Raw genomic sequence first — 14,184 nt, 5'->3', positions numbered from 1 at the left:
AGTACAGCATCTTGTCTCCTCACTTATCAGGATTAAATACTTTATATTTCTTGTCTTTGTTTTCTGCTAATTTGATCTTCCTCCAAAATTTACTGAAGATGCTGTTGTTTCCCTGGAGGTAGGACCCACTTCTGGAGATGCAGCATCTTTCACTGTACAGATGGTACAGATACAATTATATAAAGAAATGTCTTCATTTATCCTACATGTTTAACGGCATTTTCCCACAAAGTGTTGTTGAGATTTTTTTATGAATAGAGAGGGTTGCAGGAATGCTTTGTTTCATTGTTTGCTCTGAGAATTAATAACAGAGAATCAAACATGTGTAATAAAGTGCTCTTCCTCACCTGATACATGTCTGTGTTTAGATTAATTTTCAGGCATCACTGTGTAGCACTGCAATGTTTCTGAGCCTGGTGATTTTCCTGTTTAACTTATGGCAGCTCTTGCTTTCTTTGCAGTGATAGTCCGAGCTGCTGACTGCAAGAAGGTGTACCAGATAGAGCTTGCTCCCAAAGAAAAAATCATCATCCTCATCTGTGGTCGGAACCATCATGTCCACCTTTACCCCTGGGCCTCTCTGGATGGGTCAGAAGGGAACTTTGACATTAAGCTTGCAGAAACTAAAGGCTGCCAATTGATTACAACTGGAACACTAAAGAAGAGTTCTTCTACTTGTTTGTTTGTGGCTGTCAAACGACAGGTTTTTTGCTATGAAATTCACAGAACTAAACCTTTCCACAAAAAATTCAGTGAAATTCAGGCTCCAGGAATTGTACAGTGGATGACAGTGTTCAAGGACAAGCTCTGTGTTGGCTACCAGTCTGGGTTCTCTCTGTTGACCATCCAGGGAGATGGACAATCTATAAACCTGGTAAATCCTAATGACCCCTCGCTTATCTTCCTCTCCCAGCAGTCTTTTGATGCCCTTTGTGCTGTGGAGCTCAGTAATGAGGAATTCCTGCTTTGCTTCAGCCATATGGGAGTTTACGTCGATTCACAAGGTCGAAGGTCACGCATGCAGGAACTAATGTGGCCTGCAACTCCTGTTGCCTGTAGTATGTATATGTTTTTCTGTTGCCATATCCCTGTTGCTGCTTCACTTGTCAAAAAATACTCAGCATTGTATTTAATTTTGCTTCAGTTTGTCTTTGAATATCAAGTTTAAGTTTTGATGAGTTAACAGACACGTGGTTCTTCCTGGTGGTATTTTTGGACTTGGAGATCCTGGATGCTGCAAGAAATGCTCTGCCTTATTACAGGACACAGAAGAATAAATAGTGGAATGCAAAATAATTTTTACAGAGAGTAGTCCTGGATGCAGGACAGTGCACTACCTGTCTGTGAAATTCTATAAAGAGCATAAACGTCCAGTTGCCTGTAGGGTGTCTTCTGTGTACTGTACTCAAATTACAGTAGAAAGTTGAAGAAATGTAACTGCAAGTCTGAAGGTTCATGAAGATAATAAGAGATAAAAATTTTCTCCTTTTGGTTTTAATTTTAAGGGGACAATATCCAAAAATAGTATAGGTGGAGGGTAATATTCAAACCACTCTGCTTGTTTCAGGAGCATTGGTTATCAGCTGGGTAGAGCAGAGGCACATGCAGAGTGTTTTTCAATATTCAGTAGTCAAACGCAGGTGATGATAAATCTGGTATTTCTATTTGAAGCTCAAATAGCAATTAAAATTTTTTGAATGATTGAAGGCAATAAATAGCTTTTTGTTTAAGTAGTACAGCAAGGAGTTAGGTGGATGTTGGTTTGATCAGGCCAGACCCTAATAGGAATGTGTTTAATTGTATTTGATTTGAACTGAAATTGTTTGCTTGCTTTACTCTGACCTAGTTCTCTCCAGAAGTCTAAAGCAAAGTCCCAAGGAAACAATGTAGTGGCAAATTTACTTTAAAACACTATTAGCTAAAACTAATGTTTCCTTTCCCTTAATCAGCTTTACAGGTTTTTGCATTTCAGCAAACTAGACTTGCTAGTTAATGGTTTTGTCTGTTAATATTAGAAGTGTTCTTACTGTCAACTATTTTATAACATTCTTGTATGTGCAGTCCTGAGTGGTGCTGGCCTCAGGCTCTTTTTGTAGAAAGAGCAACATTTTTTGCTGCCAAAGGAAACTGAATTACTTCCCTTTTCATTAGATTTGTCCTCAATCCTCAGTCCTAGTGTTGGTGGATTTTTTTAACTACCCCAGTTAGGAGGTTGTAAAATTACAGAATGGTTTGGGTTGGAAGGGATCTTAGTTCAACTCCCCTGCCATGGGCAGGGACACCTTCTATTAAATCAATTTTCTGAAAGCTCCATCCAACCTGACCTTGAACACTAGCATGGATGGAGCAGCTTCTTCCACACCTTCCATGAGCAACTTGTTCCAGTACCTCACCACCCTCACCGTAAAGAATTTATTCCTAATATCTAGTCTAAACCCACTCTCAGTTTAAAGCCATTTCTCCTGTTGTATCACTCCACGCCCTTGTAAAAAGTCCCTCTCCAGCTCCCTTGTAGCCTCTTTAGGTACTGGGAGGTGCTGTGAGGTCTCCCCAGAGTCTTCTCTTCTCCAGGCTGAGAACAGCCCCAGTTCTCTAAGCCAGTCTTCGTAGGAGAGACCAACAAAGTGGAAGTGATTCTGCTGTGGTAAACACCATGTTGTAGAGAGGTGGGGCTAAAACAGAGAATTTGTGTCTGGGGCAGTCAGTGCCCTCACCCCAGGAGAGGGCAGGATGAGCACCAGCCCAGCTCTGTTACCCCGGGTGGCCCACCAGGGTTGTCCCTGCTCCAGCCTGTGCTGGTGTCCTGTGTGAGCCAGCGTGGGTGTCCTTGGCTCCCCTGCAGCCTGGGGCAAAGCCCTGGAGCCAGCTGGGCTGGAGGCTGGGGGCTGGAGCCTGGGCCAGCCCAGTGCAGGCACTGACACAGCTCTCTAGGAGCCACTTCAGACCTGGGCAGGCTCATCAGCTACAACTGGCACGTGCCAGCCTTGGCTGCAGATGGTGTTTCTGCCTGATGCTTGCTTCTCCCTCTTGGTTTGAACATCCATGCCAGCCAAGACCACATGCAATAGATGCTTGACCATAAATCACTTTTGTGTTACATTTTTATGATAGCTGTCCAAGGCATTCTTTTAATGAATTTAAAAAATAGCACCACAACTGTACTTCAGTTCTTCTAAGAAGATTCTGTGATGTGTTTAGTGTCCTACTGGGTTATTTTCATTTTGTTTATTGAAGCATCTTCTCTCTATTAAATCCCTTAAGTTACTAGTAACTGCTTTTTACATCAGGAGACAGTCTTTACATGAGCAGAAGCATGTTGATACAAAGCTCTAGAGATCTCTGCTTTTTGTTTGACCTAAAATAAACTTGTCTGCTGATACCTTTTATGCTGTAAAAAAAAAGTTGAAAAGAGAAAATGAGTTACGGGCTTTAAGCATTGTGACATTTTTCTGTCGACTTGATGAAAGTAACCCATACATGAATATCTAAAGCTAGAAAATTGTAAGCAAAAGAGGAAGGAAATTGAGAGCAGATCTGCATCACGAGTTCATGACCCAGCTCACAGATGGTGGCTTTCTCATCTCCTCTGCACTCAGCAGATGTGTAGTTAGTTTGGTACTTCTGAAGTGAAGTAATCCGTAGCAAAGCTAGCTGCTGAGTTCCTACCACCTAGCAGATTTGTATGCATCTGAAAACTTCAGATGCCATTTTACAGTTTCATGAAATGGCAATGTGAAGTTTTAAAAAATACTGAAAGGGTCAAATTTAAATATTTCCATAATGCTGGTAGTTGTCATTAGCAAACTCTATTCTCACAAAAAATCCATTTGAAACTGAGACTTAAAAAATGTGTTTTAAAATGTATTTTGCACATAGTGGAAAACTTGTAACTGTGTAAATCTGCTCAAATGTTTGTCAGTTCTGCACTACTGAAATGACATTAGGGTTTCTGTTTGTTTTCAATCAATGCAGGTTGCAATTCTTCATATGTAACAGTGTATAGCGAGTATGGTGTTGATGTGTTTGATGTTAACACTATGGAATGGGTCCAGACTATTGGCCTGCGAAGGGTAAGTAATTTTCTTTGAATATTGCACTTAATTGGGTTACTTTCAAATGAGGTGTTTCTTCAGAGTGTATGCTAGACTAGAGGTAATTCTCTGTCTCCTTCCTCAAAACAGATCAGACCATTAAACATGGATGGCACACTGAACCTCCTTAACTGTGAGCCACCAAGGTTAATATATTTCAAGAACAAGTTCTCAGGTGAGTCCTGAACAAGGGAAGAAATGAGGAATTCATTCTAACTGGTTAATTTTCATCATGTTACCTTTCAGGAGATGAAATTTGTGTTGCATATGTCTAGGTCAGCCTGTACCTCTGTAAGTGAAATCGCTTTGTGCTATTACAGCAGGAGCTGGCCTCAGTGTACCAGAAACCTCTGACAACAGCAAGAAGCAAATGCTCCGGACCAGGAGCAAAAGAAGATTCGTATTCAAGGTTCCCGAGGAAGAGCGGTTACAGCAAAGGAGGTAAGAATTTATTTGTGAATTTGTAAAAAATAACTGAATATACATGATGACATGCAGAGACTGGGAATGCTAATAGTAAAAATCACTCTTGTTTTTTTAGGGAAATGCTTAGAGACCCCGAGCTAAGGTCAAAGATGATTTCTAACCCAACGAATTTCAACCACGTGGCTCATATGGGACCAGGAGATGGAATGCAGGTCCTCATGGACCTCCCACTGGTAAAATACATTTATAAGGGAGGGATACATATGTGCATTTGTTCTTGCTCACAAAAGCTGTGAAGATGAGCTGGATGGGCTCAAGTGTTATCCCTGTACCGAATTCTTCTTTAAATCCTTTTGAGAAAGGTGAACCTTCCTGCTGTGCAATGCTTCTAAATCCTGTGCAAGGAAATACTGTTAGCTGACTTATGAATGAGACACTGAAAGACAGATATCACTGCCAGGAGCTTGTTAGTAGTTTTGTATATAATCATTCTCTCCTCCTTCCTTTTTCTTGTTTGTCTTAAAACAACAGAATGAGTTTCCTTTCCCCTCATCCTCTCAACATTCTGCTCTTGGTATCACCCCCAACAGGCTTTGAGCACGTCTATCACATGAGCCCTATCTCTGCTGAAATCTCTCTCCAGAGTGACCATTCCTCACTGCAAGGCTCCCTTCTGCTTTCTTCCTCTTCCTGTCCCTCCTCTGCTTCCCTAGCAAGGGTAGGAGTAGCTACAAACTGTTAGGAACTGGAATATGGTATGCTTGTGGCACTTCACCAATTCTAGAGCAATAACAAGGGGAAAAAACTAATGCTGTGGAGGTAACTAAAATGCATGCGACTTGCAGTGCTTTATAGAATTAATTTTATTTTGTATTTAACTAATACAGCATTTTATGAGCTATTTTAGTATTAAATCTACAAGAGGAAGATGTGAAGGTACACTTTTATGTTCTGTACGTACCCTCCATCTTAGGGCTGTTAGTCAGGCTTTCTCTTGTCTTTCTCAGATAGCCCAGATGTGGGTCAGGCATTTATCATTTCAGCAGGAGGAGGAAGGAAAGCAGAGCTGTTAGTACAGTCCCTGCCCCTTCATAGAGGGTTTGCTGGCTGACAGGTTCCAGTGGCTGCTATGGGGCTTAGTTCTTTCTCTGTCTTTCTCAGGGTTTGTGTCTGTTACTGAAAATATGTGGATGTGGTCAAGTAAGTTCAGTTTTTCTACCAACACTGGGTTGTAATAGCTTCAAAAGCACCGTAAAGTTTTCATGAGTAACAATTTCTTCTTGGATAGCTTTTGTTGCTGGCTAACAGTGTTTCATTTACACTGTAGAGTGTCCTACCTCCTGCCCAGGATGAAAAATCCTGTCCGTCTTCAGCTAACCTGTCACGGCAGCAGCAGCAGCAGAGAAACAAAACCTACATCTCATGGCCCTCCTCAAGTAAGGCTGGAACAAGCTGCTCACTTCTGAGCTGTTATCTGTGATGTCAACAGGAGCTTTAAATTGCTTTTTGTCCTTTCCTCTCTGCAGGTGGCAGTGATGTGGGAGCAGCCATGCCTTCCCGAAGTATGTCCGACCCTGACCAGGAGTTTGACAAAGAGGTAAAACAGCTTCTGTACATGGACATCAGTACAGATATCCTCTTGATGTAGATTGTTCTCTTTTTCCAATAAATTACATTCCCAAGGAAATACTTCGTGGAGATGTTTATGGAGATGTTTTCTTTCCACAAGTGTTTTTCCCAGCAAAAGTGAGATATGCTAGCACAGAGGCAAAGTTGTGAAAAGATCTTCTTATGGTGATATTTTAAGAAATGTAATGTCTTCGATTAAGCTTTATAGGCAACTGAAATTTGACTAATTGATGAAATGTCCTCAAAGTTCCGAAAAATGTTCTCTGGGATATTAGCATAGAATGGCAAAGTAATATGACTAGTTAAGTAATTTTCTGTGCTGCCTTAAGGAAGACTTTTTGTCATGTAGCTTGAGAAATAATCAAATTTATAATACATAAAACTGCTTTTAGCAAGAGTAAGAGTATGTGCTGTGACGGTGGTCACAAGGGTGCTTGGGTGAAGGAAGAGACGAGATTTTTGACTCTATTACAGAAGGCTTGACTTATTATTTTATGATATATACATATACTATACTATACTAAAAAGAAAAAGAAAGGAGAGTTTCTAGAAGCTGCTAAGCTAAGCTAAGAAAAGTGAAAGAATGATAACAAACTCGCTCACTCGGACTGTGTCTAAGAGATAGTTCTGGATTGGCTGTTAATTATAAACATGCAAGTTGGGCCAATCTAGACAGACTTGCTGCATTCTACAGCAGCAGATAATTTATTGTTTATGTCTTGTTGCTGAACTTCTCAGCTTCAGCAGGAAAAATCCTGAAAGATTTTTCATGAAAGAAATGTCTGTGACAATGTGCCAGTAATCACCAAATTTAAAATGTCTTGACTCTACAAAACTGATGTTCCTGAATCTAAATAGAGAAGATACATGACTTTGTATCTGTGATTTATCATATGTTTTCTTCTAAGCTTTGCTAAAGCACTGTCTGTGCAAGGAAAGTGTTAGGAATTATTCCTGGGAAGCAAAGTCCCTGATTAAGATATTTTTTAGTGCTTTTTGGTACCCAACTGCAGGCCCATATGATGTTCTGAATTCTGAAGCATGTTTTTGTATGTGAAACCAGACTTTTGCTGGATCCCTTAGCACACACCAAGTCCAGAGTTCTGATCACACCTGTGGTCTGACTTCCTTTGTAACCTTCACTTAGCCATTAAAAGCACATGAAAGTGGGGATCTCTAAACACAGGTATTTTTGAAACAGTCTTGGTTTTCAAAGGCAGTTATGATGAACTGTGTTACTTATTCTGCTCACCCTTCCCAAACTCCATTATATTCCATGCTCTATTGGTAATTGTTCTTTGTAGGCATGACTAATGATAGATTCGAAGGGGAATTTTTACAATGTTTTTCTCTTTTTGGTAGCTCTTACAATTTCTTATGACTTCTTAAATTAAAAAAATAGTAGTTTGAAACTGGAAAGAGGCTCTAATAACACCTTTTGGCTTTATACTATTTCCCCCATGGCATTTGACTTTATGAACTGGATCATGTTAGGATAATCTTGTTGTGGATTATCTTATTTTTGTTCAAGCCATGCAAAATCTTCTGAACAGCATTCTTGAAGGATGTTACCTTTCAATCTATTTGCTAAGTATATATTTCTCTTCCTTGAAAATAACTTGCTGCAGTGGTAACAGGTTTTTTTTTTGTGCAGTATTTCATTAGCTGTGAATCTGTGCAGTGCTCAGAATTGTAACACATCAAAATAGTGGGAAACTTGCCAGTCATCCTGTTGAAGTGAGACCAGCCTGTGAAGGCAAATATCCAAGGACTAATCTCATACTGGGGAAATAACTGTGGATGGTCTTTATTAGATATTGACGTAGGACATACCCACTAAGTGTATTCTGTTTCCAGATCTCCAGCCAGATTCTTGGCAGCCTTCAGTCGTTTGTCAGGCACTTCACAGGCTTGTTGCTGTTTTGTAAACAGTTCATAATGCTTGTTTCCTTCCTCCTCACCAAACTGAAGATGATTTGACCATAGTTTTTATAGTTTGCATGGGCAGATAAAGCTACTCCCGGGCTATAAAAATTGCAGGCTGGTAAATTCCGAACAACAATGTACAGAGAGATGTGTTCCATCAGGAAAGCTTTGCAATGGCTAAAGGAGAGGAGCCAGAGATGTAGCAATTTCCACATACTTTACCATAATTCCCGTTGCATCAGAGGTCACCTTTGGGACTGCATTAGAGCCTGTTGATGGTAATGGAAGTAATTGCTTGAATGTTTAACCATGGAATTAATCTAATGCACACTGCTTCATAGGTGTTGCTCACCCTCATTTTTGAGTGCCTTTGAAAGCTTTTGAGTGTAAAGACTTCACTTCAAGTAAACATAATTCTTTAATGTTTCTCATTAACAGCCTGATTCAGACTCCACCAAACACTCTACTCCATCGAACAGCTCAAATCCAAGTGGTCCCCCAAGTCCCAACTCTCCTCATAGGAATCAGCTTACGCTGGATGGACTGGACCAGTCAACCTGTGACGCGTAACGCCCCCGCCACCGCAGCTCCTGTCACCCACTGCTCCACGGCGTTCAACTGCAGGGCAGAGCCTCTCAGATGCTAGTGCCAAGACTGACACAGACTCTCTAGTGTTGTACAAGAATAATTATATATCCAGATTGTAGATACAAACTATGGAAATGAAGAAAATTCTTTACTAATAGCGATTGAGCTTTTTATGCAGAATTGTTCACTGCTCGGTTACGGTTGATTCCTTTCTGCACAGCTGTGACAGTTTTATTGCATAGGAGCATTTAAGGCCACCAGTAAATAGTCTTATTCTTATGGTGAAAGAGAAATAGAGTTACTGATAATGTTGCTACAATATCAGGAATATTATTTTTCTATAGAATGATGTAATGTCTGATTAGCAGGAAATCCTTTTAGACAGAATTTGGACTTCTAAATAGGAAATGTGAGCAGGGCTAGTTACATCCTCAGATGAATACACTTTTCCCTTTTTCCTGTAACTGTTTTTTTCCTAAATCTTAAGGAGAATGGTAGGAAGCTGTAGATCGTTTCCAACATCAGTAGAGTCACCAGGAAGTCAAAGAAAAGCTGGTTATAGTTTTGTGGCCTTTTAATTCATTTAGCCATTACATATACAGATGCATAACTGTCTTTCTATCTTTCTACCAACTTTTTAGTCTTGTACATAGGACTACTGACAGCTATCTCTTTACCCATTCCCTGCTTTTAGTCCTCATCAGTCATTAGTCAGGGCTTTAAAATACTGCTGTGAAAAAGATTTTACTCCTAGTTCCTGCCTTTCTCCTCCTGAGAAGTTGTTTCTCCTGGGTTTTTGGTGTAAGGACACACTATGCTGTTTAGCTAGCAAGCCTTCTTGTGGACGCATTGCCCTCGGAGTCTGCTTGACCCAGGGACTGTATCGCACTAAAACATCAGTCTGTTCATTGGTTACCAAAGTGGAACGTGAAGGATGTGTAACTGAGGGTGCTGCTTTTCTCATTAATTGTATCCTCACCTGCATGAAGACCCCATGATTATTAATCAAGTATTGATCATGTAGAAAAATGCACAACACACTCCTGTATATTTTGCGATGGCCCACGTGCAGTGATGTTTGCGTGTATATTTAATCTCATGCTTCCATGTATTATACATTTAGTACTCAAAGATTTGTGACCATGTTTCATTAAAAGCTTGTAATTAATTCAGTGGCTGGCATATCCAGTTTGTCATTGTCACACTAGTGTGCCTTCTGTGCCAATTTTATGACAGTTGGATGTCACTTATTTAAAATTCAGTTTAAATGGGCTAATGATATACCAATGGCTAATGTTCTTTTCTGAAACACTGTATAGGACGTGCACTTATCTTTAGTTTAAACTGAGTGTTCTAGTCAACATTTAATCCTGTTACGTTAAGTGTTCGACAGTACTTGCTCTTTTTCTCAGATTCTTGATAAAGGGGCTCAGTTAGAGCTGGACACTACTGCTTTGGGGGTTTTCTGGTTTTTACTTTTTTAATGTAAGTCTAAGTCTTTGTAATTATTGAATTGTGAGAACATTTTTGAACAATTTACATGTCAATAAAGCAGAAGAGGGAGGTTTTAAAGTTTATAGTCTGTCTGTCTTGACAATCTACCTGTCTGTCTGAAAACAATCTACCACTGACACTTGCTTCAGTCTCATGGTAAATTCACTTTGTTCACATGGACATTTGACATAAACTGAAGGTGTTTTGGAGCTCCCAAAGCACTACAAGAAAGGTGCATACTGCTGAAGGTGAATGAGTGTTCAGGAGCCATGGAAGTCCTTTTGGTAGAATACAGCACTGAAATTTTGTGCCCTTGGTTTTGTTTTAGTGTTGTTATGTCGTTGATTTGCTGGCCCTATTAATTCCTTTTTGAATGATTTATATGACTTGTTAGTTACAGCTGAAGCATGGTAAGGAGGCTGCAGGGTCTACTCATGCATCTTAAGTATCATAAAACAATAAATATATTTCACTTGTCAAAGCAGTACTCCCAAGGAAAGGCTTAGGAACATTTCAAGGATTGGTTGTGAATGGTGCAGCCCCTCATACAGGGTTTTTTTTACAGCTCTCCTCATGCTCTGGTATTTGAGCACTATACAGCCCTCTGTAGCTAGACAGTGCCAACATCTCCTCTAGGGTGTCCTAGGTAAGCATCCCTCATCCCATATGGAGTGCCAGGTGTTCCTGAATTGCTTCTTGGTTTGTCTCACCCTTCACAGGGAAGGCCGAGCTGGGTGTTTTGGACCCTGCTGTTCTTGCCTGACCAAACCTACCTGGTGAGGCTGGGATGGGTTGGCTTGGGAAGGTGCACCCACACTCTGTCCTGGGGATGGGGTAATAGCTGACAGGAGATGTGAGGGTCTGTGCTGGAAGCCTTCTCACAAGTATTCATGCTAATCAGCCTTTGACTTTTAAAAAACATTTCTCCTGCTCTTGAGCTGATTTTTCTCTGCACAGTGAGGGCTTGGGATGACAACAAAGTCTTTAATTATGGGGGTATTAAATCATAGCACTCAGCAGTGCCAGGGCTTGGTTATAATTTAAGCAGGAGAACGTTTCTAGAAAAATTAATTAATTGCTCATATGAATACATTATTATTTTTTTTTCCTGCTTAAGTCTGGCCGAGCAGAATTCCTTCCCAAGTCCTCCACCACAGTCCTTTCCAGATCATCTTTTCCCTTATGGATTTTGATTCTAGTTACCTAAAGAGTCCTCTTGAGCCCTCAGGAAAATTTTCATAAATTCAGGCATTCAGGTGAAATGATTCTCTGACAATGCACTTTCTTATCCCTGGAGGCTACCAGTCTAGGACTGAAAGTGAGGAATTGAGCTATGCAAGGAATGAGGGTAATTTGGTGTCTGCCTGTTTCTCTGGCTCATTCTATTTTCACAGAGGTATGACATCAGGTCCTGAAGCTGGAGTGGTGGGTGGAACTCACTGGAACAACTGGTCACTTCTAGCACAGACCTTTTCCCCAAAAAGCTGAGTATTTTGGAATATATCCTACTATCACTTGCCACCCAAGAACCAAACTCATGTGCCACCAACTCTGTCTACAGAACAGGTGTGCTGAGAATAAACAGCTTCCTAAATAGGTGCTATCTGCCGGAGAGGGGGGTGCATAAAAGCTGGATATAATTTTGCAGGGTAAGGGCTTACAGCTAAGTCACCGAGAGGAGACCTCAGTGTGGAAATGCTGGAGGTGCTGCAGGCACCCTTGTTCTGCACAACACCAGATTAGCATCCCTGGGAGAAAGCAGATGTGTAAAAACCTTGAGAGCTGGCACTGGTAGCCTGAAGCACTGAGAAGCAGGAAAGTGTTTGGGGGAGGAGATGACTGTAGGAACTGAACTGCACCTTGAGGTGCAGTTAAGCAAAGTGTTAATGCATGGAAGGTGTTGTATCATGACCAGAACCCCTGTCTTGCTGAGTTTAGCTTATTTTGAACCAAAAAGAACACATGGCATTCTTGCATGCCAGGCTACTGGAGCATCTTGTGTTCCAGTTTGCACCATCTGCTCTGGATGAAACGACTCTGGCAGGCAGAAGGGAGGAGGACAGTCCAAAAATCAATGTTCAGCTGCCCAACCCTTGCCTTCCTCTGCTGTGGCAGCAGCTCTGCCTGACCTTCTGCCTGCTTGCACCCCTGTGAATGTGGCTCCCCTCTCAGCTTCCCCTCAACATTCCTCCCTGGCAGCCCTGGGGCTCCCGGCAGCTCATGGGCTCGAGAGCTGCCACCCTTGCCCAGAGCAGGGCAGCCCTTCCTGCAGGGTGAGAGCTGCTCTCATGTTGGGCTCGGCACTGGCAGGACGGCACATGGGGCTGGAGGGGCTCTGCTTGAGGGGAGGGGGTTCCATGGGCACAGGACCACGTCAGGAAGACAGGAGGGAAGGCACGGTGCCAGCACAATCTCAGTGCTTGCAAGACATCCTAAACATGTTTTTGGGAACAGGGGGTGATGATGAGACGAGGTATCAACTGCAGGCCTGGTGTGGGATGCCCAGGAAAGCCAAACGCTGGCAGGAGCAGGTCCCAGCGGTGCCTGATGCTCAGGCCAGCGCTGCCGGCAGGGTTAGCTGAGGACAGGAGCAGAAGACAGCAGGACGTGCTCAGCCAGCGGGAGCTGCAGTGCTGTGCTCCAGCCAGAGGAGGAACATGGACTAAGGAATGAGCCCCTTCCCTGTCCTTGCAGCAAATATTTTCCCTGCTCCCCAATAAGCTGCAGCACTTTTTTGTCATCTGACTGCACAGGTTCATGCAGGTTTATTGATGCTTCCTCATAGATAAAACCCTCAGATTTTTTTCAGCCTTTGCTGTTCCTTACGCAGTCCCCGCTCTGCAGTCCCGTGAGGACGGGCAGCGCAGAGCCCTGCCTGCTGATGGACACGGCCGGAGCTGCCGCCCCGCAGTGCCTTGGCCGGCCCCTGCACTCCGGTGAGACCTGTCCCTGCCAAATGCCCTCCTGCCACTGCTACCTCCTGCTGAAAGAGATATAAAACTACACATTCATTGAGCCAAGTCTGTCTTTAGGCTCAGGGATATTCTGAGGACTCTGCCACAATCTGGGTTTGTGCACAATTTCTGCGAGCGGCTGTATAGTGCAAAGCAAAGGCACTGTGCTATGTGTTGGTGTCCATTAATAGTGTGCAGGTTGCTTTTTCTTTTGACATGCTAGCAAGCAACGACTCCTGACATCTTGCCATTAACACTAATGCATTTTGAATTAGTCTGTCACAGTGGGGGACCCCTGACACTCGGGACCAGAAGCAAAACAAAGTCATCAGGTGCCCTGACCTGCTGTGCACAGCCTCAGTGACATAAACCACCCATCTAAAGTGCTGCTTACCAAGGATGTCTGTGAATTAAATTCCTTGTTTAGGCAGGATCCCAGGAGACACTTGCGTACCAAACCCCTTTGCTCTGCCCTGCCTGCAGCACGGGCTGTGTGTGTGTGTCGGTGTGCAGCAGTCATGGATACAATCATGGACACAATCACGGATACAATCACGGATACAGCTGTTCTTCCAGCACCTCTCGATCCCCAGCACCACAAACTGACTCCGGTGTTTCATTTTGTTTCTGCAGAGCTCCCCCCTCCCTGCGGCGCGTTCTGTACGAGTGAGTGAGCGGCTCCTGAAGGAAAAGTACAGACTGTGCTCTGCTCGTGCACTGACAAAAATTGATCTCTGCATTAATTAAAGCCTCTATTGTAAGTGACCTCGAGCTGCTAATGCATTTTAAAAATGAAGTTTCGCCAACAGCAAATTCAAACGTGTAGGGGTGACCAGGTAGAGGCTCCTGCCATAGGCTGCTCTGCCTCCTTCTCTGTCAGTGCTGTGTCCCAGGAGAGCGTCCAACTCCACAAGCACACCCCAGCCTGTGGCTCAGCCTCAAATCCCTGTGTGACCAGGCAGGACACAGAGCTGATGTCCTCAGCCACTTGCAGGGGAAGAACACCATCCTGACACCATTTTATGCAATGGGCCCTTTGCCAATGGGTTGTCTCTTCTCTCCCTCAGCCCGTGGCC

The 14,184-nt window shown here is 42.8% G+C and overlaps 1 protein-coding gene across 2 annotated transcripts in view; it reads left to right on the top strand.

Annotated features, from left to right (window-relative positions):
- CDC42BPB (CDC42 binding protein kinase beta) overlaps positions 1-10,232 on the top strand; it is a 91,996-nt gene extending 81,764 nt beyond the window's left edge. Inside the window, exons 30-37 of one of the 2 annotated variants that reach the window (XM_030950442.1) lie at positions 462-1,058; positions 3,973-4,070; positions 4,182-4,266; positions 4,412-4,532; positions 4,633-4,750; positions 5,845-5,953; positions 6,044-6,114; positions 8,511-10,232. In XM_030950442.1, coding sequence (XP_030806302.1) covers positions 462-1,058; positions 3,973-4,070; positions 4,182-4,266; positions 4,412-4,532; positions 4,633-4,750; positions 5,845-5,953; positions 6,044-6,114; positions 8,511-8,642 — 1,331 coding nt within the window. In that variant the 3' untranslated portion in view covers positions 8,643-10,232. The remainder of the gene's footprint in view (positions 1-461; positions 1,059-3,972; positions 4,071-4,181; positions 4,267-4,411; positions 4,533-4,632; positions 4,751-5,844; positions 5,954-6,043; positions 6,115-8,510) is intronic. The other variant, XM_030950443.1, reaches the window with a different exon arrangement.
- Positions 10,233-14,184: the final 3,952 nt, after the last annotated feature.

The sequence above is a fragment of the Camarhynchus parvulus genome, chromosome 5, assembly GCF_901933205.1.
Source record: "Camarhynchus parvulus chromosome 5, STF_HiC, whole genome shotgun sequence".
Taxonomy (NCBI): Eukaryota; Metazoa; Chordata; class Aves; order Passeriformes; family Thraupidae; genus Camarhynchus; species Camarhynchus parvulus.
This window is presented reverse-complemented; position numbering and strand designations above follow the sequence as displayed.